This window comes from Anomaloglossus baeobatrachus, chromosome 9 (genome assembly GCF_048569485.1).
Source record: "Anomaloglossus baeobatrachus isolate aAnoBae1 chromosome 9, aAnoBae1.hap1, whole genome shotgun sequence".
In the NCBI taxonomy this organism is placed as follows: Eukaryota; Metazoa; Chordata; class Amphibia; order Anura; family Aromobatidae; genus Anomaloglossus; species Anomaloglossus baeobatrachus.
Window position 1 is genome coordinate 204,059,914 of NC_134361.1, and position 26,368 is coordinate 204,086,281.

At 47.2% G+C, this 26,368-nt stretch overlaps 1 protein-coding gene across 5 annotated transcripts; it reads left to right on the top strand.

The window, feature by feature from the left end:
• The first annotated feature begins 296 nt into the window (after window positions 1-296).
• Window positions 297-24,988, top strand: SLC25A25 (solute carrier family 25 member 25). 5 transcript variants are annotated; one of them, XM_075324288.1, is made up of 11 exons: window positions 298-680; window positions 17,252-17,378; window positions 18,273-18,360; window positions 18,637-18,672; window positions 18,786-18,897; window positions 19,198-19,356; window positions 20,121-20,273; window positions 20,620-20,727; window positions 20,842-21,009; window positions 21,098-21,248; window positions 21,611-24,988. In XM_075324288.1, the coding sequence occupies exons 1-11, from the start codon at window positions 327-329 to the stop codon at window positions 21,793-21,795; spliced, it is 1,641 nt and encodes a 546-aa protein (XP_075180403.1). In that variant the 5' UTR covers window positions 298-326; the 3' UTR covers window positions 21,796-24,988. The 5 variants fall into 5 exon arrangements, with proteins under 5 accessions (XP_075180404.1, XP_075180403.1, XP_075180405.1 ...); XM_075324290.1 differs by lacking the exon at window positions 298-680 and adding an exon at window positions 14,355-14,752; XM_075324292.1 differs by lacking the exon at window positions 298-680 and adding an exon at window positions 16,145-16,480.
• The last annotated feature ends 1,380 nt before the right edge of the window (window positions 24,989-26,368 follow it).

The window sequence follows — 26,368 nt, forward strand, 5'->3', positions numbered from 1 at the left end:
TCTGTATAAAAGAATACAGAGATTAAAAGAAAGCAGAAATAGAAGTTACTGACAAGGCGGACGGTGTTATAAATTTAAAATACGTCATGTACAAGTTCCCTCCTAATCTGCGGAATCTGATTGGTTGATCAGCCTGTCAAACACTTAGTAACATCCAATAGGAGCGCAGTTTTGCTGTTAGGGGTGCACCCTGTAAGCATAGGGATTCTGATTGGTGGTTGGAGTAGGAGGAGTTTTCTGACTGGTTGTGGGCGGGAAGCAGGCGTGTAGCCGACGTCAGGGAGGTGTGAGGTGATGCGCTTCCTGCCGCCATATACCGGCACTGAATGAACGCGGCGGGTTGCGTGGCTGACGTCTCCCTTCCCGGCAGCGGTCCTGCGCCTCCGTCTATGGCCCGTCCTCGCTCGCTGGTGTCGCCGCTGCTGAGCGGAGTGTTCTGTCAGTGTGACACGTTGGGTGGAGCCCCTCACACGCACGAGACCCCGGCCTCCGCTTCCCTGGCGGCGGCTCTGTCTGCGGACCCGTGCGGGGGAGCCTTGTGCGGAGGCCCCGAGCATGAGCGGCGCCTGCAGATCCTCTTCCAGGAGCTGGACGTCAATCAGGACGGCGCCATCTGCATCAATGACCTGGCGGTGGGACTCCGGCGGCTGGGAGTGCACCGGACCGAGCTGGAGCTGCGGGTGAGTGAGCGCCGTGCTGGCACCTATGCTTCATCTCCATCATTACCCTGTACAGACCATATGGCATCGTCTAATCTGGAGACTGACATACTGTAGCGAACCCTCAGCTGTGACATTAAAGGGCCTTTCCCTATTCACAGGTAGATACCCCCCCCCTCCTCCCGTATCACATGGACCCCCACACATCACACGTCTGGGGTCCTTCACACTGTGATCTGGGAAACCCGCCCCCCCCCACACTATTGCTTATCTGCCCCCCCCCCTGTGATCGGGGAGACACTTCCCCCCCCCCCCCCCCTACAATTGCTTATCTGCCCCCCCCTGTGATTGGGGAGAGACCCCCCCCTTCTGCAATTTCTTATCTGCCCCCCCTGTGTTGGGGAGAGACCCCCCCCCTCTGCTACAATTGCTTATCTGCCCCTTGTGATCAGGGAGAACACCCCTCCTCCGCTACAGTTGCTTATCTGCCCCCCTGTTGGGGAGAGACCCCCCTCCTCTGCTACAATTGCTTATCTGCCCCCCTGTTGGGGAGAGCCCCCCCCTCCTGCTACAATTGCTTATCTGCCTCTTGTGATCATGGCGAACCCCCCCCCCCCCCTACAATTGTTTATCTCCTACCTGTGATCGAAAGACCCCCCCCCCTTACAACTGCTGATCTGCCTCCTGTGATGGCAGATACCCCCCACCCCTGCAATTGCTTATCTGACCCACCCTCTACAATTGCTTATTTGCCCCTGTGATTGGAGACCCCCCCTCCCTGACAACTACGCTCATCTGGCCCCTATAATTGGGGAGACCCCCTACAATTACTCCTCTGCCCCCTGTCTTTAGGGTGACTCCCACCAGCTTTCAGGTGCTTATCTACACCCTGCCCCCCACCTCCCTATTGTGATTGCTGAGACCTGACAGTTTATTATCTAACCCCTGCTGTCCCTTATCTGCCTCATCCAGCCCTCCCCCATTATGATCAGTGATGCACCCTGCAGTCAGATACTTATCTACCTCCTCCATTGTGATCTGAGGCAACCTGTGAGACCCCCACAACCCTGCAAGTGATTGGTGAGACCCCCTGCAATCAGGCTTCTCAACCCTCCCTCTTGATTTCCATCTCCATAATGTAATGAGACCCCTGCATTTAGCCATATCTACCCCCTCCTTACTAGTGATCAGTGAGACCTGCGTTATCAGGCACTTACCCCCTGCCCCCTATTGTCATGTGACAATCTGATGCTTATCTACCCCTCTTATGGTACTGACCCCTCTGACTTCCCCCACCTGTATTGAGTCCACTGACAAAAAGCCTCTTCTTATCACCCATCCTGGGATTACTCTTAAGCCACTAATCTCCAGCCTCAGGCTGCCTGGCTGTAGAAAAACTACAACTCCCATCTCGTCCACCACTGCTTGGTGGTTGTAATTTTGTACCATGTTTAGATCTGCCCCTCTCCATGGAGGACTTTGCTCAGGCCCACGCATGGTTTATGGTCTTGTAGAATAATGTATAGGGGGACTGATCAGCTTTCTCTCCTTGGGTCCTTTGAGTGGAGATATTTGGGGCTCTGCTCTGGTGACACATTCACATTAAGTCATAAATTGCCCCAATTTGGGGAATGATAAAATCTAGAAAACAGAATGTAACCCATAAGAGACAATGAACCTTTATCTATATTTTGCCAATGTGTGATGGTACTGGCTATTTACCAGCGGTATAAAATCATGTTTTCTTAACTTCAACCACAGAGACCAGTTAGTCCTGCAGACTTCCTTGGATTGTTCTGTAGACTAATCTTCTGTTGATAAGACGTTCAGTAGCCGAGTGTCTTGACGTATTTTGAGGCACTCTGTCCTTGAAAATGAATTTATATTTTGTTTCTGGATTGTTTCATTATTACTGAGCCACATTCTTTGATTTGGGCATGTGCAGAAACGCCACGGCTGTGCGTCTGAATATTTGCTTCATATAAACGTTTTTTTTGCTGCAATTCAGATCCTCTGATACATAGACATCCGATATTTCTTTTAACGTTTAATTGTAACTCCTAAATAAATTTTCCTTTTATTCAACTCATCTGTGAAGACCGGATCTTTCTGAGAAAATACTGATTTTTCTATATATTTCTATCATTGGTGATGAGTAGGCACTGCCATGCTGGGGTGCTCGCTACTAGAAACAAGCAGTTTGGATGCTAATACGGGCTCAACTAGTGTACCAAGTATAATGAATTTCGTTGGGAAATTTCGCAGAGGGTTCGGGCCGCAGAGGGTTCGGGCCGCAGAGGGTTCGGGCCGCAGAGGGTTCGGGCCGCAGAGGGTTCGGGCCGCAGAGGGTTCGGGCCGCAGAGGGTTCGGGCCGCAGAGGGTTCGGGCCGCAGAGGGTTCGGGCCGCAGAGGGTTCGGGCCGCAGAGGGTTCGGGCCGCAGAGGGTTCGGGCCGCAGAGGGTTCGGGCCGCAGAGGGTTCGGGCCGCAGAGGGTTCGGGTCGCAGAGGGTTCGGGCCGCAGAGGGTTCGGGCCGCAGAGGGTTCGGGCCGCAGAGGGTTCGGGCCGCAGAGGGTTCGGGCCGCAGAGGGTTCGGGCCGCAGAGGGTTCGGGCCGCAGAGGGTTCGGGCCGCAGAGGGTTCGGGCCGCAGAGGGTTCGGGCCGCAGAGGGTTCGGGCCGCAGAGGGTTCGGGCCGCAGAGGGTTCGGGCCGCAGAGGGTTCGGGCCGCAGAGGGTTCGGGCCGCAGAGGGTTCGGGCCGCAGAGGGTTCGGGCCGCAGAGGGTTCGGGCCGCAGAGGGTTCGGGCCGCAGAGGGTTCGGGCCGCAGAGGGTTCGGGCCGCAGAGGGTTCGGGCCGCAGAGGGTTCGGGCCGCAGAGGGTTCGGGCCGCAGAGGGTTCGGGCCGCAGAGGGTTCGGGCCGCAGAGGGTTCGGGCCGCAGAGGGTTCGGGCCGCAGAGGGTTCGGGCCGCAGAGGGTTCGGGCCGCAGAGGGTTCGGGCCGCAGAGGGTTCGGGCCGCGGTAATGTGATTCTTCAGGATTGATAAACATGTGAGCAGCTAACTGCTCTATAGAAATCAATTATCTGGAGAAAGCTGACTGGTATGTTAGGCGTTAATTCCTCTCCTGGAGTGTAACTACTTTGTACATGCTGGGTCTGGTGGCCAAGCTCCATGGAAACCTCCTGTACATCATGAAGGATAAAAGCTCTCATTGCAAGAGAATGACAGCAGTTAGAAAAAGCAAGTCAATTACAAACTTGCTTAATATACTGTCTAATTAAAGCAATTTAACGACTTGAGAACACCCTTTTAAGTCTGGTTGCCCTTTCAGACTATGGTAATCAATGCAGCATGGCACATCCAGTCAATAGTTAAGTGGCTGCAGGAAGGTTTCCAAGGCAAAGTGACTTGACTCCTAATCTATATTATCTAATGACTCAGGGAAGCAGTAAGGTGAATGTTTGCTGAGTAACCATTGTTTTCTATGGTCAGATGTGCATGTAATGTATATGATCTCTGTTTGCACATCACCACCTGGATTTTTTACACAGGCACAGACTTGAGTCTCCTTTATGGATTGTACTATGTAGCAGAAGCCTGTGAACAGTTGACAGGAGGCGGCTCCTCTTACACAAATGCCTGGAATAACTTCAGGATGACTCTTCATTAACACGGAGAATGCTAATGAGGTTCCCATCCCCCGTGTAACACAGGAACAGATCGTCATTCAGGCTTTCTAAGAGCTCTGGCCGGATGTTTAGGATAATGCATGTTTGTATGGAGCCGGGCTCTATGGATACATTCATGCCGCAATGTTTCTGTTCCGTATAGTACGTGCCTGTGATGGGAAATGTCACATTAGAGGAAAGTTAGAAAACGTCTCCCTGTTATCTTACTGTCAAGCAACTATTCCAATTCCCTCCCCCGACTTCCCACCATTTGTCTCGTCAGTGACGCCTGTAGTGTTGTAACATAAATAAATAAATCTAAGTGCACCATTAATTATAGGTGTCTGCAAGGTTGCAGATCATGTAAGGAAATGTTTTCAGAAATAAATCTGCCTGGATTTGGTCACATCTAAAGATTTGACTTTACGCATTGCAAAGTGTGAAATCCGTACAAAAAAAATTACCTGCACAGGATTTTTTTTTTTAATCCACAGAACAATTTTACAAATAAACAATGAGTGAACAAGTCCTTGGAGTTAAGATCTACCAAACAAGTTCCGCCATGAGTCCAAGGTATCCCGTGTTGCTTAAAGGGTGAATACAGAGGTGCTGTGGATTTCACTTAATCCAAAGCGTAATTTCTGCTTAATTGATTTAAAGGGAACCTGTCAGGTGCAATATACACCAAGAAACACGAGCAGTTCTGGGTGCATATTTCTAATCCTTGCCTAACTGTCCCTGTATCTAGTAGCACAGACAAAGGAATCTTTACAAAAATTATATCTAAAGATCCTTTGATATGCTAATGAGCGCAGGGACTAGTGGCAAGAGTGTTATATCCCGAAACTAGTCCAGCCTCTTAGCATGTTAGTATGCCCATGCTACAGGGGCGTGATAACATGCTATTCAATGCCCAGTGTCATCGGCAGACGCGGGTCCCTGTCTTGTGACCGCCTCAGACGCTGGGATTGCACAGTTATATAGGGTGAAAAGACGTTCCATCTAGCGCAACCTTCCTCCTCCAATTATACATCGTCATTTATAACCCACAATGTTGTGTACTGAGGAAATCAGGCCCTTTTTTAAAAGCTGTTATAGTATCTTCCATTACTACCTCTTGTGGTCGGCATTCCACAGTCTGAGTGCTCTAACTGTAAAGAACCTTTTCCTATTTAGCTGTTGGAATCGCTTTTCTTCCACTCGCAGTGAGTGCCCCCTGCTCCTTAGTATTGTCTTCGGAAGGAATAAATCATGTGGCAGTCCTTTATATTGACCACACATGTAGGTAGATATATCTATCTATCTATCTATCTATCTATCTATCTATCTATCTATCATCTCATCTGAGATGTCTTTAAGCTAAACGAATCTAACTCTTCCAACCTGTCATCATACGGGCGGCCTCCATTCTTTGTAGTAGTCTAGTTGCCGGCTTTGAACGGACTTGACTCGAACTTCTGAATGTCCTTTTTAAAATATGGAGCCCAAAACTGGATCCCATATTCCAGATGTGGCCTTACAAGTGATTTATAGAGGGGTAACAATACATTGGGATCAATGGATCTATTCTTTATATACACCCTAAAATCTTGTTTGCTTTAGCAACTGCTGCCTGACATTGAGTGCTGCTGCTCAGCTTATTTGTAATGAGAATACCCAAGTCCTCCTGTTGTGTAGTCCTGAGTTTACTTCCATTTAATGTATACGCAGTTATAGGATTACTCCATCCTAGGTGCATTACTTTACATTTATCAACATTAAATCTCATTTGCCAAGTATCTGCCCATTCTGACATCTTATCCAGATCGTTTTGTAATATTGTACTATCAAGGGACTGTTATATATGCTATGTGTTTGTCTTTGATTAAAAATGGACCCGATTTTAAAAAAATAAATTAATTGTACTATCAAGGTCTGTTTTTAATATCCTACATAGTTTGGTGTCATCAGCAAAGACTGACACTTTACTATCAATCTCATCCACAAGGTCATTAATAGAAATTAAAGACTCAGAAGTCCTAGCATTTCCGGTCATGCATGCTATGAAGCTGGGTATATGTGTCCTGGCTTCAGAGGTCTAGTGCGCATGAGCGGTAGTGCGGTGATAGTGTGCACTGAGCCTGAACCCGGCATCTGAGAGGCTGTGACACAGGTACGCGTGTCACAGCCAATGGCGCTGGGCAAGGGGCATTGAATAGCATGTTAGCACACCCCTATGGGCGTGCTAATGTGCCGCCCCGGCGCAGACCGGGGTGCTCGGATCCGGTGTGGTCGTGGCTCGAGGGGTTCGGACCCGGGCTCAGCACTCACTCCGATCCTTGAAAGGGGATGATTTGCAGGGGAGTAGTTTGTGACGCCACCTGCGGGTTGCGGTAATGGAAGTACCGCCTCTGCTGCAAGGAGTATCGGGGCAGATGGTTCGGAGCAGCAAGGTGTCAGTCCCTCCGCAGGTAGGGAAGGCCCCGACCTCTGGGGTTTTGGTGGATATTTGGGAGTGCAGGGGAACCAGGGTACTCGCTGTGGGTAGTCATGGTGCTGGATGAGGATTATAAAGCAGACACACTGAAGATAAACCAAATACTCTGAATCAGTCGCTACAGGGGAGCCCGTCCAGGTGTCCGCTCCCACCGGTGTCACTGGGTAATCCGGAGCCACCTCCGTGCACAATTTAGTTCTCAGCGGCCCCTTGCCTTGAAGCTGTTGGGGCCCCGCTCACTATTTTAGTGTAGCTGTGCTCTTAATAACTGGCACTTGGGATTTTAGTGGGCCGCTTTACTGGAAAGCCCTATCCCCCGCGGTGTGCTGTCGCCTTAAATCTCTGAGCTCTTAGGGAAGTTCATAAAGATACTCTCCCTCCCAGGTTAATTATCAGGACTTTGAATCGGCTCCTGACCTAGGGTCCTGTACCCGGTCGTGCTCGGTACTGGTCAGTTCTTCTGGGTTTCTGATGCAGACAGTCCTCCTAGACTGTCACACCCTTCCAATGTCACTGCCACCTATCCCCGACTCCTTTGGTCCCGGACCACCGCCTGCGACCCAAACTCGGTCTAGCTCCCTGGGAGCTACAACTCCAGCTCCTCACTCTTTGAGGGCTCTCACTCAACTACTCACTTGTTCCCTCCCACCAGTCTGCCTTACCCCCCTAGGTGGGTGGCCTTATTCCGCTTAACCAACCCACTGGTGTGTCTGACAGGTCATGGTGTGATTCGGATTTGGGCTGATGGTAGTGACACCGGTTTCTTAGGAACCTGGAACCATGGGGGGGTAGGCCCTGCACCCTGGGTAAGGATTGCAATACCCTGTGGCACCCTGATATATTCAGGGGCGCCACACTAACGCCCTTGTAACTAGTCTCTGCGCTTATTAGCATATCATAAAGACTCTTTAGAAAACTCTTTTTCTAAAGATCTCTTTATCTTTGCTACTAGATGCTGGGATTAGAAATATGCACCCAGAGCTGCTCGTGGTTCTGGGCTCATATTGCACATAATAAAAATAAATAAAAATAATTAAAAAATAAAATAAAAAATAATTTTTAATTTTATTCATTTATATAGCGCTATTAATTCCACAGCACTTTACATACATTGGCAACACTGTCCCCATTGGGGCTCACAATCTACAGTCCCTATCTGTATATCTTTGGAGTGTGGGAGGAAACCGGAGAACCCGGAGGAAACCCACGCAAACACGGGGAGAACATACAAACTCCTTGCAGATGGTGTCCTTGGTGGGATTTGAACCCAGGACCCCAGCGCTGCAAGACTGCAGTGCTAACCACTGAGCCACCGTGCCGCCCATGACAGGTTCCCTTTAAATTTCCAGTGCATATTTTTCCTTTTAAAGGTTCTGATGTATCTTTTACACCTGGTTTCCTCTGAGACTAAGGCTCAGTTCTGTAGGAGAGACTTTCCGAAGAGTATTAGTCTGCACCCTTTGTTACAGCTCTAAATTCTGTTGACCTGTATCCTGAACTGTCAGGATTAAAATCGCCAAATGCATTGATATCCATGTAGTGCCTAGCGGTAATTAATCCATAGGTGCAGATATTGGCGGTTTGGAGCCTTGTAGGTTACCGCTACTGCCCTATTGTCTGGTGCATTTCTGCGGTGACTCAGCTCTGGAATTAGTCATTTCTATTACTCACACCAATTGTAGTGGTTATTGCAACATATAGGGTCATGTGAATGTGTCATGTAATTAGTCCACGCTGGGACAGCAGTGCCACCAGGCGGCCCGACCCTTATATACTTGCCACATTTCCTCAATCCGAGCATTTTTATTTATTTTTTTTTAAAGGAAGTAGTCTTCCTAATTCCGACAACGCAGTATAAATGCCTAAAGATTAAAGGTCCTGTAGGTTTTGGTTTTCTTGCTGTAGACTCTTCAACTGTGTAGAAAATGAACGTCATTCGTGCACCAACCTGTGACATGTCCCATATAGATGTAAATTGTGGAAACTTAACTTCTTAAGTTCCTTTCTGAGGTGAAGTGACACATTCACCTTCTAGGAGCAGTATCCTGTATTGCCCAATATTGAGCTCTGTAAATTGCACTGGAGACCTATGGGATATTGAGAGATTTGCATCACCCATTGAACAGGAAACTTGACGGATTGGTGCAAAATGCAACCTGAAATCTGGCTACACTTGGTTGACTCTTTTTTTTTTTTTTTTTTTTTTTTTTTTTTCTTCCTCATCCCTTGGGGAAGAAAAGAATCAAAAAGTTTGATTGGCGGCTATTAAGTTGTATGGAGGCCTCTCTCCCCATAGGCGATGTTGGTGACATGAAGAATTAAGCATCTTTTACAGTGAATTATCCTTTTGTGACCAGATTACCTAAATCAAATCTCTGGATCGGTAGTCTTTTCTGCTGTTCTCTTCCATCTCACGGGGTCATTCTTCACATCCGTTTTACCTCTATATAGAACGCTGCTGTATTTAAGCAGAAGATCACCATGTCTTGTTGACTGAAGATAAGCCCCTGCTTAATGTGCTTTTGTACGTCCATCACCGATTTAATCCAGTTAAGATATTAACACAAAATGATCTATTTCCTGACCAAGTAAAAGCCCTGGTCTCCTTGCACAACTTTCCATTGACTGATAATCTTATTTAGGATGCTCCTATGGTGGCCCCAACTGATGTCATAGCAGAGCGGATGGAAATCTAGGAAATTGGGGTCAGGGAGAGCAGCAGTTAATGGATCACAATCAAAATCCCTCCTCCCTTACATATCTAAAAGTGGGCCGAACCTGCAGTTCTATTGGTATTGTTTGACCACCGTGAATTGTGTATGGGGGGGCTCCTGACTCTTAGCTGACGTTATTTTGGGGCCTCCGTGAGAGCTGACATTATTTTGGGGCCTCCATGAGGCTTGGGAGGTGTGAATTGAATTGCCTAACCCTTTTACTTCTGTAGGCAGATAAGCTGCAGACAGAGGAGTTTGGCATCAGCTTACTCTGCTCTCCCCATATAGAACACATGTTTGTGTATTTGCCTCTTGTGTGTGGAGTAGGTGTTATAGTCCCTTTTTTGGGTAGTAATAATTTTACTGGGAAATGTGTATTGATATGCAACTAAGGGTACCTTCACACTTAGCGATGCAGCAGCGATCCGACCAGCGATCTGACCTGGTCAGGATCGCTGCTGCATCGCTACATGGTCGCTGGTGAGCTGTCAAACAGGCAGATCTCACCAGCGACCAGTGAACAGCCCCCAGCCAGCAGCGACGTGCAAGCGACGCTGCGCTTGCACGGAGCTGCCGTCTGGAAGCTGCGGAGACTGGTAACTAAGGTAAACATCGGGTATGGTTACCCGATGTTTACATTAGTTACCAGCGCACAGCTGTGTGTGCAGGGAGCAGGGAGCCGCGCACACTGAGCGCTGGCTCCTTGCTCTCCTACCATAGCTACAGTACACATCGGGTTAATTAACCCGATGTGTAATGCAGCTACATGTGCAGAGAGCAGGGAGCCGCGCACACTGCTTAGCGCTGGCTCCTTGCTCTCCTAGCTGCTGTACACATCGGGTTAATTAACCCGATGTGTACAGCAGCTACATGTGCAGAGAGCCGGAGCCGGCAGCACAGGCAGCGTGAGAGCTGCAGATGCTGGTAACTAAGGTAAATATCGGGTAACCACCTTGGTTACCCGATGTTTATCTTGGATACAGCTTACCTCAGCTGTCAGATGCCGGCTCCTGCTCGCTTCATTTGTCGCTCTCTTGCTGTCACACACAGCGATCTGTGTGTCACAGCAGGAGAGCGGCTTTGAAGAAAACGAACCAGGGCTGTGTGTAACGAGCAGCGATCTCGCAGCAGGGGCCAGATCGCTGCTCAGTGTCACACACAGCGAGATCGCTAATGAGGTCACTGCTGCGTCACAAAAACCGTGACTCAGCAGCGATCTCGGCAGCGAGCTCGCTGTGTGTGAAGCACCCCTAAGGCAAAGAGCTATTTGTAGATCTGAACCCTCCGTCACTCCAGCTCTATTCCCTTCCCAGCTCAGTCTTCCTGACTGACATCCTTTGCTCTGACATCTGTGTTGAAGCTGTCCGTCAAGCAGGAGGAGGTGGACAATAGAGCTGGAGTGACTAAGGCTTCAGACCTACTAATAGCTCTTCAGCCTCATTTACATATAAATTCCAATGCTGAATTAGGGGGATCGGACTGGTCATGTAAAGGTATTGCAGGACTTGGTATTAAAAGAGCTACATGTGCAAATAGTTTTAGGGTGAAATCTTACTGTCAGAATCTCGTAGTATGGTTGACCTTAGGCTTTGGGCAAATAACTGTTAATCTCTAAAACCTCCAAGTTGCGTAGAAGTGTATGAGGCCGTAGTGTACCAGGTGTGCCTCTCATTTCCCTCTGGTGTTTGCACACGTCTGTACACTAAATGGTTGTGAAGAGTTGACTCAATAATGCTTTGTTCGGTTGCAGGGCTACAGAACCTTTTTTTTGGGCCAAGAGCCACATTGTTTCAGTAGGACAATCCGAAGTGCAGTCAAAGTTTAAAGGGGTACTTAAATTAACTCAAAACTTTGTTCTGTAGATGTATCTGAGAAGGACTTGGAGAGTTTTTGTAACTAAATCTTCCTCAAGTTTTGTGAATTTCAGTTATAGCATTAAGCACATTGATTGCTACATGATCAGAACCGCTGTCGGTACAGGGGTACAGCGCCAGAACCGCTGTCGGTACAGGGGTACAGCGCCAGAACCGCTGTCGGTACAGGGGTACAGCGCCAGAACCGCTGTCGGTACAGGGGTACAGCGCCAGAACCGCTGTCGGTACAGGGGTACAGCGCCAGAACCGCTGTCGGTACAGGGGTACAGCGCCAGAACCGCTGTCGGTACAGGGGTACAGCGCCAGAACCGCTGTCGGTACAGGGGTACAGCGCCAGAACCGCTGTCGGTACAGGGGTACAGCGCCAGAACCGCTGTCGGTACAGGGGTACAGCGCCAGAACCGCTGTCGGTACAGGGGTACAGCGCCAGAACCGCTGTCGGTACAGGGGTACAGCGCCAGAACCGCTGTCGGTACAGGGGTACAGCGCCAGAACCGCTGTCGGTACAGGGGTACAGCGCCAGAACCGCTGTCGGTACAGGGGTACAGCGCCAGAACCGCTGTCGGTACAGGGGTACAGCGCCAGAACCGCTGTCGGTACAGGGGTACAGCGCCAGAACCGCTGTCGGTACAGGGGTACAGCGCCAGAACCGCTGTCGGTACAGGGGTACAGCGCCAGAACCGCTGTCGGTACAGGGGTACAGCGCCAGAACCGCTGTCGGTACAGGGGTACAGCGCCAGAACCGCTGTCGGTACAGGGGTACAGCGCCAGAACCGCTGTCGGTACAGGGGTACAGCGCCAGAACCGCTGTCGGTACAGGGGTACAGCGCCAGAACCGCTGTCGGTACAGGGGTACAGCGCCAGAACCGCTGTCGGTACAGGGGTACAGCGCCAGAACCGCTGTCGGTACAGGGGTACAGCGCCAGAACCGCTGTCGGTACAGGGGTACAGCGCCAGAACCGCTGTCGGTACAGGGGTACAGCGCCAGAACCGCTGTCGGTACAGGGGTACAGCGCCAGAACCGCTGTCGGTACAGGGGTACAGCGCCAGAACCGCTGTCGGTACAGGGGTACAGCGCCAGAACCGCTGTCGGTACAGGGGTACAGCGCCAGAACCGCTGTCGGTACAGGGGTACAGCGCCAGAACCGCTGTCGGTACAGGGGTACAGCGCCAGAACCGCTGTCGGTACAGGGGTACAGCGCCAGAACCGCTGTCGGTACAGGGGTACAGCGCCAGAACCGCTGTCGGTACAGGGGTACAGCGCCAGAACCGCTGTCGGTACAGGGGTACAGCGCCAGAACCGCTGTCGGTACAGGGGTACAGCGCCAGAACCGCTGTCGGTACAGGGGTACAGCGCCAGAACCGCTGTCGGTACAGGGGTACAGCGCCAGAACCGCTGTCGGTACAGGGGTACAGCGCCAGAACCGCTGTCGGTACAGGGGTACAGCGCCAGAACCGCTGTCGGTACAGGGGTACAGCGCCAGAACCGCTGTCGGTACAGGGGTACAGCGCCAGAACCGCTGTCGGTACAGGGGTACAGCGCCAGAACCGCTGTCGGTACAGGGGTACAGCGCCAGAACCGCTGTCGGTACAGGGGTACAGCGCCAGAACCGCTGTCGGTACAGGGGTACAGCGCCAGAACCGCTGTCGGTACAGGGGTACAGCGCCAGAACCGCTGTCGGTACAGGGGTACAGCGCCAGAACCGCTGTCGGTACAGGGGTACAGCGCCAGAACCGCTGTCGGTACAGGGGTACAGCGCCAGAACCGCTGTCGGTACAGGGGTACAGCGCCAGAACCGCTGTCGGTACAGGGGTACAGCGCCAGAACCGCTGTCGGTACAGGGGTACAGCGCCAGAACCGCTGTCGGTACAGGGGTACAGCGCCAGAACCGCTGTCGGTACAGGGGTACAGCGCCAGAACCGCTGTCGGTACAGGGGTACAGCGCCAGAACCGCTGTCGGTACAGGGGTACAGCGCCAGAACCGCTGTCGGTACAGGGGTACAGCGCCAGAACCGCTGTCGGTACAGGGGTACAGCGCCAGAACCGCTGTCGGTACAGGGGTACAGCGCCAGAACCGCTGTCGGTACAGGGGTACAGCGCCAGAACCGCTGTCGGTACAGGGGTACAGCGCCAGAACCGCTGTCGGTACAGGGGTACAGCGCCAGAACCGCTGTCGGTACAGGGGTACAGCGCCAGAACCGCTGTCGGTACAGGGGTACAGCGCCAGAACCGCTGTCGGTACAGGGGTATGTAGCAACACTTTATACAGTGATCAATTGCAGTTACAGGTTAGCACAATACTTGTATCACATGAACCTGCAACTCCCAGTATGTCCATCACAATGCTAAGGAGATACTGGGAGTTCAGTCACCAGACTAACCGGACAGGAACCTCAATAGTGCTGAAAATGTCAGTATCACAAACGTTTACATCCAGGTACCTTTTATAGGTGCCTGGATGTAAACCCCCTCCCCCCATCAAATGCCATATAGAGACCCATTGATGAGTAACCTTCCCACCCCTTCACTCTCCTCCCTGGTTTCACTCACCACCAACCCTCCCCCCCCCCCCCCCTTGTGAAAAGAAATTAAACTAGTAACTGACCCTGATGAAAATCATTCATTGTTTCGCATACTAGGAAAATCAAGTATCCCCACTCATTAATATAACACATGGCAGGCAATGATCTAAACATGGATATCAAGATATCAAGAACAAGATATCTTTTATATTGATGTGACTCTGCAGTAAAGAAACTTTTTCTAAAGATGTGTATATACTGTAAATGTTAGCATTATCCAGTTTTCTGACCCCAGTTGCCATTGCTATATGAGGCACAGATGTGGCAGCCGGCGCTCTGTGGATGTGACGGAGCAGAGGCTTCTGTGGCTGCAGTCTGTGCTGATGCCGGCTCTGATGCAGGAGTTTCCTCCCGGATTGCCTGATGCTCAGGACTTTGGAGAACGTGTTAATGTCGGAGGCTGTGATTGGCTGGACCCTGCTGCAGTGTGAATGCAGAGTCATAGCAGCCGGCTTCTGCTCCTGATGGGGGCGGGTGAGACACCGGGTCCAGGGGATTCTCCAGAAGATGCCAGCCTCATAGCGCCAACCCTGCACAAGCCTTACCTGTTAATAGGCAGCTGCGGAGGATCACCAGGGAGTTCAGGGTGTGATCCAGGTGACACAGCATGATGATTCAGTATATAAAGAAGGCCTTAGGTTTGTATTTTCCCTGGGCCACATGTCAGGGCTCTAGTGGCCACAATAAACATGAGCCTCCGAAATCAGAGGGGTCGGAGGAAAGCGAATCCGAGGGCCAGGTCATCCTGATGGTGGTGGCACCCATGAAGCACCTGCAGCAGGTAATGATGACTGCCTCCACGAGTTACCGAAGTAGTAACGACCCTCAGGCTTCCGCTGATTATGTAAATGACTATATTTTATGCATGTGTTCAGCCATTCTCTGCTTTATCAATGCCACTGTCAGTAATTGGCAGCGTGCCGGTCAGCGGCATCTCGTCTGTGTCCGCATTGAGGTCACTTACTAGGCACGGGCTCACGTGCAGCTCCCTGCCGGCTCCAGTTTTTAGGATTCACTCTCTCGTGAATTTCCACTAATAACTTATTGTGATTATTTATATATCTATATCTATACCTTGGAGGTGCATTCAAGGGAAAGCTATGTGCAATAACGTGCCTATAAGCTTATTAGGAAATGTCATTTTGTTGGCATGATCTGCATCTAACCAGATTGGGGGGTCCCCTGATGCTTCTGCCCCCCCACCCCTCCCCCATTTAACTTTGGGAGACTACAGGAGCACTAACAATCCCATTTACCGTCTGCTTGGTTGCAGTGGCCGGTCCCCTTTTTTTTTGAGATGAGTGTGGAATCTGCGCCGTTTATGACATTGCCTGCCGGGAAGGGTTAAATTGGAAATGCCGCCTTTAACTTCACTGATGAGCCATAATCAGCATTTCTATGGGGGGACTTAAAGGGAACCCCCCCTCCATTCTTACAGGGAATCTGTCACCAGGTTTTTGCCGTAGATAATGTAGGGCCAGAAATCCTGATTCCAGCTGTCACTTACTGGGCTGCTTAGTGTAGCTTTAAAATCGTTGTTTAATCAACAGTAACTATCATTACAGGACTACTTGACATACTGCAGGTAGTCCAGCATATTCCTGAAGTCTGTGCTAGATTTGTAGCAGAGAAAATATTGATTTGATCAAAATGACATCAAACAGCTCAGTAAGTGACACATTGCTGGAATTGGGGTCTCTGTCTCAACATCATGCTGCTTTCAAATGGAGGGGGGGGCAAAAACCTGGTGGCAAATCCCCTTTAAAATGGGCCTTTGAAGTGCCCCGTCTGATTTGCTAAGTTAGGACAATTCCTTTTAATTGTTTGACCTGTTTATAGGATTTTATCTACTTTCATAAAGGGGTTAATTTTACCAAGCACAGACTTATACCAAACCTGACATATTGAGGCGAGGACTAACATGTATACCTCAGTCGTGGGGTTGCCCAACCTTCTGCAGCGTACTGCATGTACTAATATTTTGGTGCTGGGTATGTGAAGCATGTGGGGTCCTGCACCTTGTGATGAGCGCCTATAATTAGTGTCACCGGGGAGTCTGCTTCCCTCCACCGTCACGTAGCTCCTTTCCTCGGATTGTTGCACTACTTGGCTGGAGAATCCCTCGTCACGCCGGGGGACTTGCCTCCGCTGCCATTGGCTGTCTCCAGAAGGCCGGTTACACCAGCTGGAATGACTACAATGGGAGGGGGCATGTATGAGCCATCCAATCCCCGCCTGCTCAGACACCTAGGACTTGGGACCTGCCGGCTTGTACAGTTTCACTAGTGTTAGCGTGCGGCTGCACAGGGACAAGGCTCTTACCTGTGCAGGTGTAGGCAGCACCGTCGCCATGCTTTGTCTCAGCTTGTACGTGCCGGTGCTGGATCAGTCCCCCGCAGAGTTTCAGTACTTTGAATCGGACGGGCTCCCTTCAGAGCTGAAATCTATCTTTAGCCTCAGTGTGCTGATCCCCTCTCAGGAATTCTCTACCTATCGTACATGGAGGCAGGTGAGTCCTTTGCTGACTTCTCGCTCTCTGGCCATTTTTGGGTTTTGCCTTTTCTGACTTTATATAGTGTGCATTGTTCTGCTGTCATTAAAATCGATCTAATAACAATAATATACTATACAGATGGCTTATATTGTGACGTATCAGCGGCGCCGCTGTGCCATGAGGGTCTTGTTTGCAGTCATCTGATGTTAGCACTTGTCAGTATGATTGTCACCTCTGTGCCCGCAGGTCGTAGCCTTCGTCACACCCAACTATCTTTAGATGTCGGCACTCGGTGTCCCCTGGAGAGAGTCGTGTGACTGCAGCTCAGACAGTTTACAAAGGTCACTGTAAATCTCCCTGCTGACCCCGCTCATCTCATCTTGGTGGCACAGCGATGGGCGCCATCTTAACCCTTAGCTTGCTAGTTTACCATAGTGGAGGGGCTGCACTCAATTAGGCGATGTACAATATACATTTTGCATGTGACAACTGTGAAAACTTTTTTTTTTTTTCTTCATGCTGTTGGTTTTAAGTTGTGTGTTTTTTTTTTTTTTTGTTTTTTTTTTTATTTATTCTTTTTTTTTCCCTTATTACTAAAGTCCTTTTCTGTCCCGGGTGTGAGTCAGGTGTTACATAAGCGATAGGTTTGTTAGCTGCATCCAGTTACGTCCTAAGCAGAGCAGATGTAACCTGACGGCGTCTAATCCTGACTTAATGATCCAATGCAGAATGAAGACAGCTTTTATTATGCCATTTAACCCTTACTTTTCTCCTCCGTTCTAACAGAAAATCGTGAAGGCTGGCGACAAGGATCAGGATGGACAGCTGGACTTTGAGGAGTTTGTGCACTACCTGCGTGATCACGAGAAGAAGCTGAGATTAGTCTTCCGTAGTCTGGACAAGAAGAATGATGGTTAGTATTTGCCATATACATCCACTTCTTGTTTTTTTTTTTTTTTTTTTTTTGTTAGAGGTTTATATTTAATTATTTAAATATAATATTATATAATCTCTAAATATATTTTATATAATGTATATAAATATATTTGTCTACTATATAAATAAGTTTTTAAATATATATAAAATATTTTTATATTCTATAAGTAAATATATAATAAATATTATAAAAAAAATTATATCTATACATTATAAAGTAAATCATATATAATTTTTTTTATCATTATATAATATGATTATATAATATCATATATATGATTTACTTTTTATAATGTATATGTGTTAAATTTTTATTTTTAAAAAATATATATATATTTTTTTTTTTATTAAAAAAATTGGCATGTTGCAAGGATATGTGTGGGTCTGATTTACCATTGCATCCACTCTTGAATTTCCATGCCAGGAATTGCAGCATGGACCTTTTCACCTGAATGGGTCTGGCTGTAGTTCTCTGCACAGCGCTCTATGTAAGGAGCAAAGGGAGACAGTGCTAAGGTGCTGTAGCACCTTTATTTTAAGGGTTGGAGGGGGGGTCTCAGGAAAAAGGCCTTGCTTGGGGGTGTACTTCCAGAATAAATGTCTTAAAGAGGTTTTTCATTGCCTTTCACTACCGTATCGGGATGACTGAGTGGCTGCACATACTTGCCATAGTATGTATGATCAGGTATCCTGCGCTGGTGAGCAGGATCATACACTCATCCCGGCAGGTTTGTGTAGGCACAGCGTCATCTCCACTGCGGAAGTGAGCGGCGCTGGACGACCTCTTTAAGTTACATAGTAAGAATACTGCAAATAGGGACCAACTGTATGATCTCTGTTGTTTAAAGCACCCTCCATTTTTGTCCCATAGGAAGAATTGATGCCCAAGAAATAATGCAATCTCTCCGAGACCTGGGAGTGAACATCTCTGAGCAGCAGGCCGAGAAAATCCTGAAGAGGTAAGCAGTCAGTAAATGTCACTGTCAGCCGCCTGTGTCTTGTGGTCCGTGTCTTGTAGCGCGCTGGCTCCATCTTTAGCCGTTTCTCGGGTTTCCCTCCTGATGTGCTCCAGTCATCTAATATCCCATTAATCTTGATAGTTCCCGTACGCCTCCTAATGGCAGGCATGACTTGGCCGCCCTATAAGAAATAATGTTGGGTTTTCAGTGGATTAGGGAGTAACTGTTTTGATTTGTGCTATCTCTTCCCTTTGCTTCTGTCTGTGTGGCTGTCAGAATTAGGACGGGCCACCGCTGGGGTCCGGTCACCCAGTAAGTATGTCGTCTTGTCTCCCTCCTGCCGTGTCTCGTGGTTTGTGCATGTTTGCCGGTATGCAATCTTTGTGACTATACATCGATCTGTAACTTTTAACGTTTTCTTCCAGCATGGACAAGAACGGCACAATGACCATAGACTGGAACGAGTGGCGAGATTATCACCTGCTGCACCCTGCGGAGAACATTCCTGAAATCATCCTATATTGGAAGCATTCGACGGTAAGCAAAGATTCTTCTTAAGATATTCAGGTTTCTAAGATCTGGCACCAAATCGCACCTTGTCAGTGACTGATCCCAGTCAGCCTGTGCTGGTTTTTTCCGCCCGCAGCAGCAACCAGCGTCAGCTTTATTATTATTCTAGCAGCCGGAAGTTCTCGCCTTTTACATATGTACTGGAATGAGAAACTTGCGTTAGCAGTGTGGCAATAGTCCTTCGTGACTGCGTATCTCCAAGCCATGGCTTGCACCTACTGGCTGGACACCACCGATCCTTATGCCGAGTCTCTTCTCCCCCTGCAGATCTTCGACGTTGGAGAAAATCTGATTGTCCCGGATGAATTTACGGTTGAAGAGAAGCAAACCGGGATGTGGTGGAGACATCTGGTCGCCGGAGGTGGCGCAGGCGCAGTGTCCCGAACATGCACCGCTCCCCTTGACCGCTTGAAAGTCCTCATGCAGGTGTGTGGTCTGATGGATCGACGCTTCAATACTCCAACTTTAGCCTCACAAGGTTAAAGCGATTATGCAATTTTTTTTTTCCCCCTTTTTTACAACTCCCTTTTGAAATCCATTGTGTAATTTTTATTTTTTTTAATGACAGAGATAAATGGTAGGAATGTTGTCCTTTGACTTTACCAAGTCAGGTATTACATCAGCGTGTGACCTAGAACAAATAGCTTTTTGGCAAGTGGCCACTTTAGTAGAGAACACTGCGTAACATTCAGCATGTCCAGGCATCACTGCCATTCATTCTGCAACGGGCAACGTAAAATATTCGTACAGAGGTTTTACAACTTGGCACTACACATAGTAAAAAGCCAACACCCACTTCATTTAGGATTAGTTGTTTTGCCCAGCAGGCATACATTGTTGTTTTTTGTTGTTTGTTTTTTGCATAAAGGCAACAAAATAAGGCATAAATAAATGGGTCCTGATTAGCGTTCCTCCTTGCAAAATTGTCCTTTGGTGTTTGATGTAATGACCCTTATCTCAGGTTATAATGAAATACTATTTGGAGCGCTCACAGGTTGTCCAGTCTTGCACTTTTTGGGGGGGTACAAGTATTATAGCAATGACGCACTGGCAGCTCAGTGACACCGGTCTTTAGCTAAAGCCGGTGCTGAACATTCCCGTCGGGATTATAACACCCTCTCACAATCAAGCAGCAGCCATTGTTTTTGGATTAGCATCAGTCTCTCTAAACCTCGTGTTCACTCTTCCAGGTTCACGCTTCCCGTAACAACAACATGTCCATCCTGGGGGGGTTCACACAGATGATCCGCGAGGGAGGCTTTCGCTCACTGTGGCGGGGGAACGGCATCAACGTCATCAAAATTGCCCCAGAATCGGCCATTAAGTTCATGGCTTACGAACAGGTGAGACTTTATTTATTTTTTATTTTATTTTTATTATGTCTATCATTTATATTAACAATATTTATATTAATATTTAAACTATATTTTATTATTAATTATTTATTATTATTATTATTATTATCATTATTTATATTATAATAAATATCATTATTTTATAATATCATTTATATTATAATTATCATATTTATAATTAGCATTATTTATAATAATTATCATTTATATTTACTATCTTTTTTTTTACTTTTATATTTTTATATATTTATACTTTATTATGATATATCAGAATCAAATTTTTATTGTTTTAGTTTTGTGTTGAACTGTCCTATAACATTGTCTCTTTGTGCAGATTAAACGCCTCATCGGCAGCGACCAAGAGATTTTGGGAATCCGTGAACGACTTGTTGCCGGCTCTCTGGCTGGTGTCATTGCTCAAAGCAGTATATATCCAATGGAGGTGCGTCTAGTTTCAGCCTCTTTTCATATACACACACATAGTATTTATTTTTATTATTTTTTTACATATTTTATTTTTATGCTTGTCAGATTAACCCTTTGACTCCCCTTGCAGGTCCTTAAAACTCGAATGGCCCTGCGCAAGACTGGACAATACAATGGCATGGTGGACTGTGGGAAGAAGATCTTGATGAAGGAAGGGATGTCTGCTTTTTACAAAGGCTACGTCCCGAACATGCTGGGGATTATCCCGTACGCCGGCATCGATTTGGCTGTATATGAGGTAAATACATAACTCCTGGCCACTGTCATTATAAAAGTTTCTTGTAACTCTTTAAGTCCTAATTATCCTTTTTTTTCTTGTTTTAAAGACCTTAAAGAACGCCTGGCTGAACAGATATGCTACAAGTAGCGCTGATCCGGGCGTATTTGTGTTGCTGGCTTGTGGCACCATATCTAGCACATGTGGGCAGCTCGCCAGCTACCCCTTAGCGTTGGTCAGGACCCGCATGCAAGCGCAAGGTAAGTCTTAGAGACCTTTTTTGAAGCTTTTTATACCATGGATTGGCAATCGGCGACGCTCCAGCTATTGCGAAACTAAAACTCCTAGCATGCCCTGACAGCTGCAGGTGAATAATGGGAGCTGTAGTATCACAATTTCTTGCGGATTCCTGATCTACACATTTTAGATATTTTGAGATGGGAATGATATCTTTAAGCTGCTTTCATGCAGCTGTGTACAATACAGTATGAATCTGGATTAATTGACTAGCCCGACCAGAACAGTGAATGCCAATGTGGCTTTTGAGTTAGTCTGTATCGGTAAGTGTGAAATCCGCTCTAAAATCTTAACTATTTAGTAATTTGTTTATTTTTCATTTCAGCTTCCGTTGAAGGAGCGCCACAAATGACCATGAGCAAGCTCTTCAAGCAGATCATTCAGACAGAAGGAGCGTTCGGACTGTATCGGGGTCTGGCCCCCAACTTCATGAAGGTGATCCCTGCCGTCAGCATCAGTTACGTGGTGTACGAGAACCTAAAACTCACACTCGGGGTGACCTCTCGGTGATGGGCGATTAGATCCTACACGGTTATTGGACTGTGGTCTTGGGCCCTAACTCCCTGGATGGGTCCCGTCTTCATTCTGTGAATGTGCTTAACACTAAGGCAAAAGCTGTGATGACCCCAGGAACAGAAGGATGTGGAACTTTTTTTGGTCCGTGACCTGATTTGCCGGCTGCTCGCATTCCAACCCCCTTTCCCGTTGGGGCCACTAGTATCTTCCAAGCCGGAGCTGTGTTTACATTGTATTTTTGTTTGACATTTTCCCATTTAATGTCCTTACATAGGACTGCTTGTTTCACTTGAATGTATATAATATGGTCTGACGTGATGATCCTGCAGCACGATGCAATGGATAGTTGCACCTTCACATCAAGCAATAGAATTTTTCCTTTTTTGGGGGGGAAATTAGTGAAACTCCTTTTTTACCCAGTTTTGGAGTTTTACCGTTGGCACTGCCTTTTAACCCCCCCCCCCTTCATAGTACATCTGATATAGGACTCTATATGGCACGTAAACCCAGATGTTAATCATTCCAGTCACCTCGGTCACGTGCCATATAGAATCCCCTTTATCCACAAGCATCGGTCACTTCCATTTTAACACAAGGAACGGATCTAACCCTCCCAGGGCATAACTTGTGACAAAAATGCCTTTAGGGGTTGCCGCTCCTTAGTGAACTGACGACCTCCCACGGAGTCTGGGTGACGTGTACACAAACAATGCAGCCCCCCCAAACTGTGGCACGGGCGCGCCACGGCTGATATGTACCTAGCAGATGTCTTAATTTATGGAAACGCCCCCGATCCGGGACGGCGTATGTCGCACATTCCTCTTTAATTTCATCCCAATTTTACTGCCTCGCTTGTATATTTATTGTACTATTTATTTAAAAGTAACACTTGAGTTATTTTTTAATTCTATTTAGAGTATTATGGCTTTTTTTTTTATTTTTTATTTTATCACTAACTTGATAAGGGTTGTTTTTTTTCCTTCTTGCTGATTATACAAGTGTCAGAGCAGATTGTAGGCAGTAGGTACTTTGGTCAGTTTCGTACGGTAACCTCTGCCCTAATTTAATGGGTTTTTTTGCTTTAAAAAAAAAAAAAAAAAAAGCCTCTCCCTGCTGAAAAGTGGACTCTAATCTGTGGATTGCATTTCACGTCAGCGGCTGTTAACGAGTTTAGGTCATTGGGAGCAAAGAACGTTTCTGGGATTCGCATTGTTCAGACCTCAATAAGAAAACTTTGCACTTTAAATAGGATGTTTGGAGATTTTAGTGTGAATGGTTTGCTGCTTTATATGTTTGTTTTTTTTTTTTCTTCCTATCCAGTTTTGGACTATAAGGAGCAGTTCTGTTCGCTCCATTTAGAAGTATAACTCCCAGCATGGCGTGGGGGATGTAGCAGAAGAGGTGCCGGGCGCTCTAAGACCACTTTACTAGGACATTCAGAGACAAGATCTTAAATCTGCTCATAGGGATGAGCGAGCACTCGGATGCTCGAGTATTTACTAGGACATTCAGAGACTGGAGCTAATCTATGCTAACTAGGGAGGAGAGAGCACTTGGATGCTTGAGTACTAGTCTGACCTTTGGAGACAATCTCATCTATGCTCACTAGTGATGAGCGGAGACTTGGATGCTCGAGTACTAGTCTGACCTTTGGAGACCAAATCTCATCTATGCTCACTAGTGATGAGCGAGTACTCAGATGCTCGAGTATTTACTAGGACATTCGGACACTCAAAGACCAGGTCTAATCTATGTTCACTAGTGATAAGCGAGCACTCGGATGTTTGAGTACTAGTCCTGACACTCGGAGACCAGATCTAATCTACGTTTGCCAGTGATGAGCGAGCACTTAGATGCTCGAGTACTGGTCTGACCCTTGGAGTGGTTTGAATGATTACACAGCATATAATGGAAGTCAATGGCAAACTCGCATTTTTTCCAGAAGACTTTTGGTAAAGGGCTCGTTTCACATTGACTTTCATTATACTTAATTGATCGTAGTCCATGTTGGCATCTGACCCGTTTCGAACACTTTGGTGCTCACTGATTACTATACACTTCCAGTGTGCGGATGACCTCTTGTAAGATCTCATCCACTGTAACACACAGCAAATTTATTTTTTTGGAGGGGAGGGGCTTCACACCTTGCAAAACGGAGAAATGCCTGGTAGATCCACTGCAAAATTCAGTTAAATATATAATATATATTTTTATATTTTTTTTTAACTGTCTTGCAAGAGATCTGCCAAGGCATTTCTCCCATTTGCAAGGTGTGCAGCCCCCACAAAACAAAAAAAATAAAAATATATTAATTTTTTTTTTTTGGAGGGTGGGCTTTACACCTTGCAAAACTGATAAATGCCTGGCAAATCCAGTGCAAAATTCAGTTAAAATATAAAAATATATTTTTTTTTAACTTAATTTTGCAGTGGATCTGCCAGGCATTACCCCTTTTGCAAGGTGTGAAGCCCCACAAAAATAAAATATAAAAACATTTTTTAATAAATATTTTATATTTTTTATACTTTTTTTTTTTTTTTTTTTTGTGTGGGGCTTCACACCTTGCAAAAGGGGTAATGCCTGGCGATCCACTGCAAAATGGAGTTAAATATAATTTTTTCCTTTTGTGAATTTGCACAATTTTTTGCTGTAAAATAAGATACACTTTGCAGCACACAGACCTTTCAGATGGATCCTCCTTGTGTTGCAGATTCTATGAAAAAAGGGAAGTCTTATTTTACATGTTGGGAAACATACGTGCACGTTGGATCGACGGGTCTTGCTTCGCACCACTCGCCCTTTATAAAGTGTCCCTTTAAATGACCACATGGCTCTCATCGCCAATCTGAATGTTCTAGTATTGTCGGTTTTTGGCACCCTGCCGCTTCGCCGGTGGTTGTAGGACAGTACATCCCAGTATGATGTACAGGGTTTGCAGTTCTACACCAGTCCGTGCACCTGATAATGTTTTTAAGCTTAAAGGATTCATTTCCAGCTCCACAGATTCCCTTTTTTGACATCTTAAAAGGAAAATATTGAATGAGTCCACCTAAAAAATGCTAAGCAAGAATCAATGCAAATGAATAAAGTTGTATGTTCATGTTGACCCTGCCTGTTGTAAGCGGAAAGCAGTTCATGCCGAGAGCGCTTGTGCTAGAGTCCGTTAATAAAGATCTTTATATTGTGATACGTTGTTTTTTGTTTATTTACATCAATCGCGCTCTTCCATATCGGTGAATTCCAAGGAGTCCTTTTTTCGCAAGAACAAAACAAGCCTCAAGACTTTTCCTGTCCAGTCCACCCTGCATAAAACCGGATCGTCCAAACCAGAACCAAGAGTCTTCGAGTCACTGATAGACGTAGCTGGAAGGAGCCGTCTGTTAATCGGTAACTTGTAGGGAGCGGCGATTTCATAAGAATAAGCCTTTGGCTGAAGAGGCAAAATGTAATCACTCAGACATTGGGACCTTGTACGTTGCAGAAGCTGAAACATATCATTCTGTTCCTCCATAAAACATACAATGGCTGGTCCTTACATCCACTACACAATGATGATCAGGAGCCTCATCTCTGGCCAAACTGAATATCAAACATATACAGCTGCACTCTAAAATGCGAACAATGAATAATTGAACTCTGGTAGTATTGCATTACTTCTATAGAAATATTTGAAAAAGCTATTTGGCCAATACATAAGCTAATGTGAATTGTCCCATGGTGGTGGGGTCATGATATGGGCAGGACAATGAGCACCTGTGCGATAATCCTGTTGGCTGGCCTAAGGCACACCTGTGCGATAATCCTGTTGGCTGGCCTAAGGCACACCTGTGCGATAATCCTGTTGGCTGGCCTAAGGCACACCTGTGCGATAATCCCGTTGGCTGGCCTAAGGCACACCTGTGCGATAATCCCGTTGGCCGGCCTAAGGCACACCTGTGCGATAATCCCGTTGGCCGGCCTAAGGCACACCTGTGCGATAATCCTGGTGGCTGGCCTAAGGCACACCTGTGCGATAATCCTGGTGGCTGGCCTAAGGCACACCTGTGCGATAATCCTGGTGGCTGGCCTAAGGCACACCTGTGCGATAATCCTGTTGGCTGGCCTAAGGCACACCTGTGCGATAATTCCGTTGGCCAGTGTAAGGCACACCAGTGCAATCATGTTGGCACACCTGTGCAATAATCATGTTGGCCAGCTTAAGGCACCCCTGTGCAATAGTCATGCTGTCTAATCAGCATCTTGATGTCCCACACCTGTGAGGTGAATGGATTATCTCTGCACAGGAGCAGTGCTCACTAACAGATTTACAGAAAAGATACGAGGTAGTCTTCAAGAATATAGATGACATGCAACAGAAGCTGAAACTGGTCACGAAAACAGTCAAATAGTCATTAAAGAACCAAACAAATATTGTTTAATACCCAATAGTAATCATAAGCTAAGGAGGCAGAATAAGGGGTAAGTGGGCTAACAGGTGGCACTGATGGCATGCGTGAAATCGATATGCCCCATCATAGTAGAGCATGTCCGCCTGAGGTTGGGTCGTATAGATCTGCCTCTTCTGGAG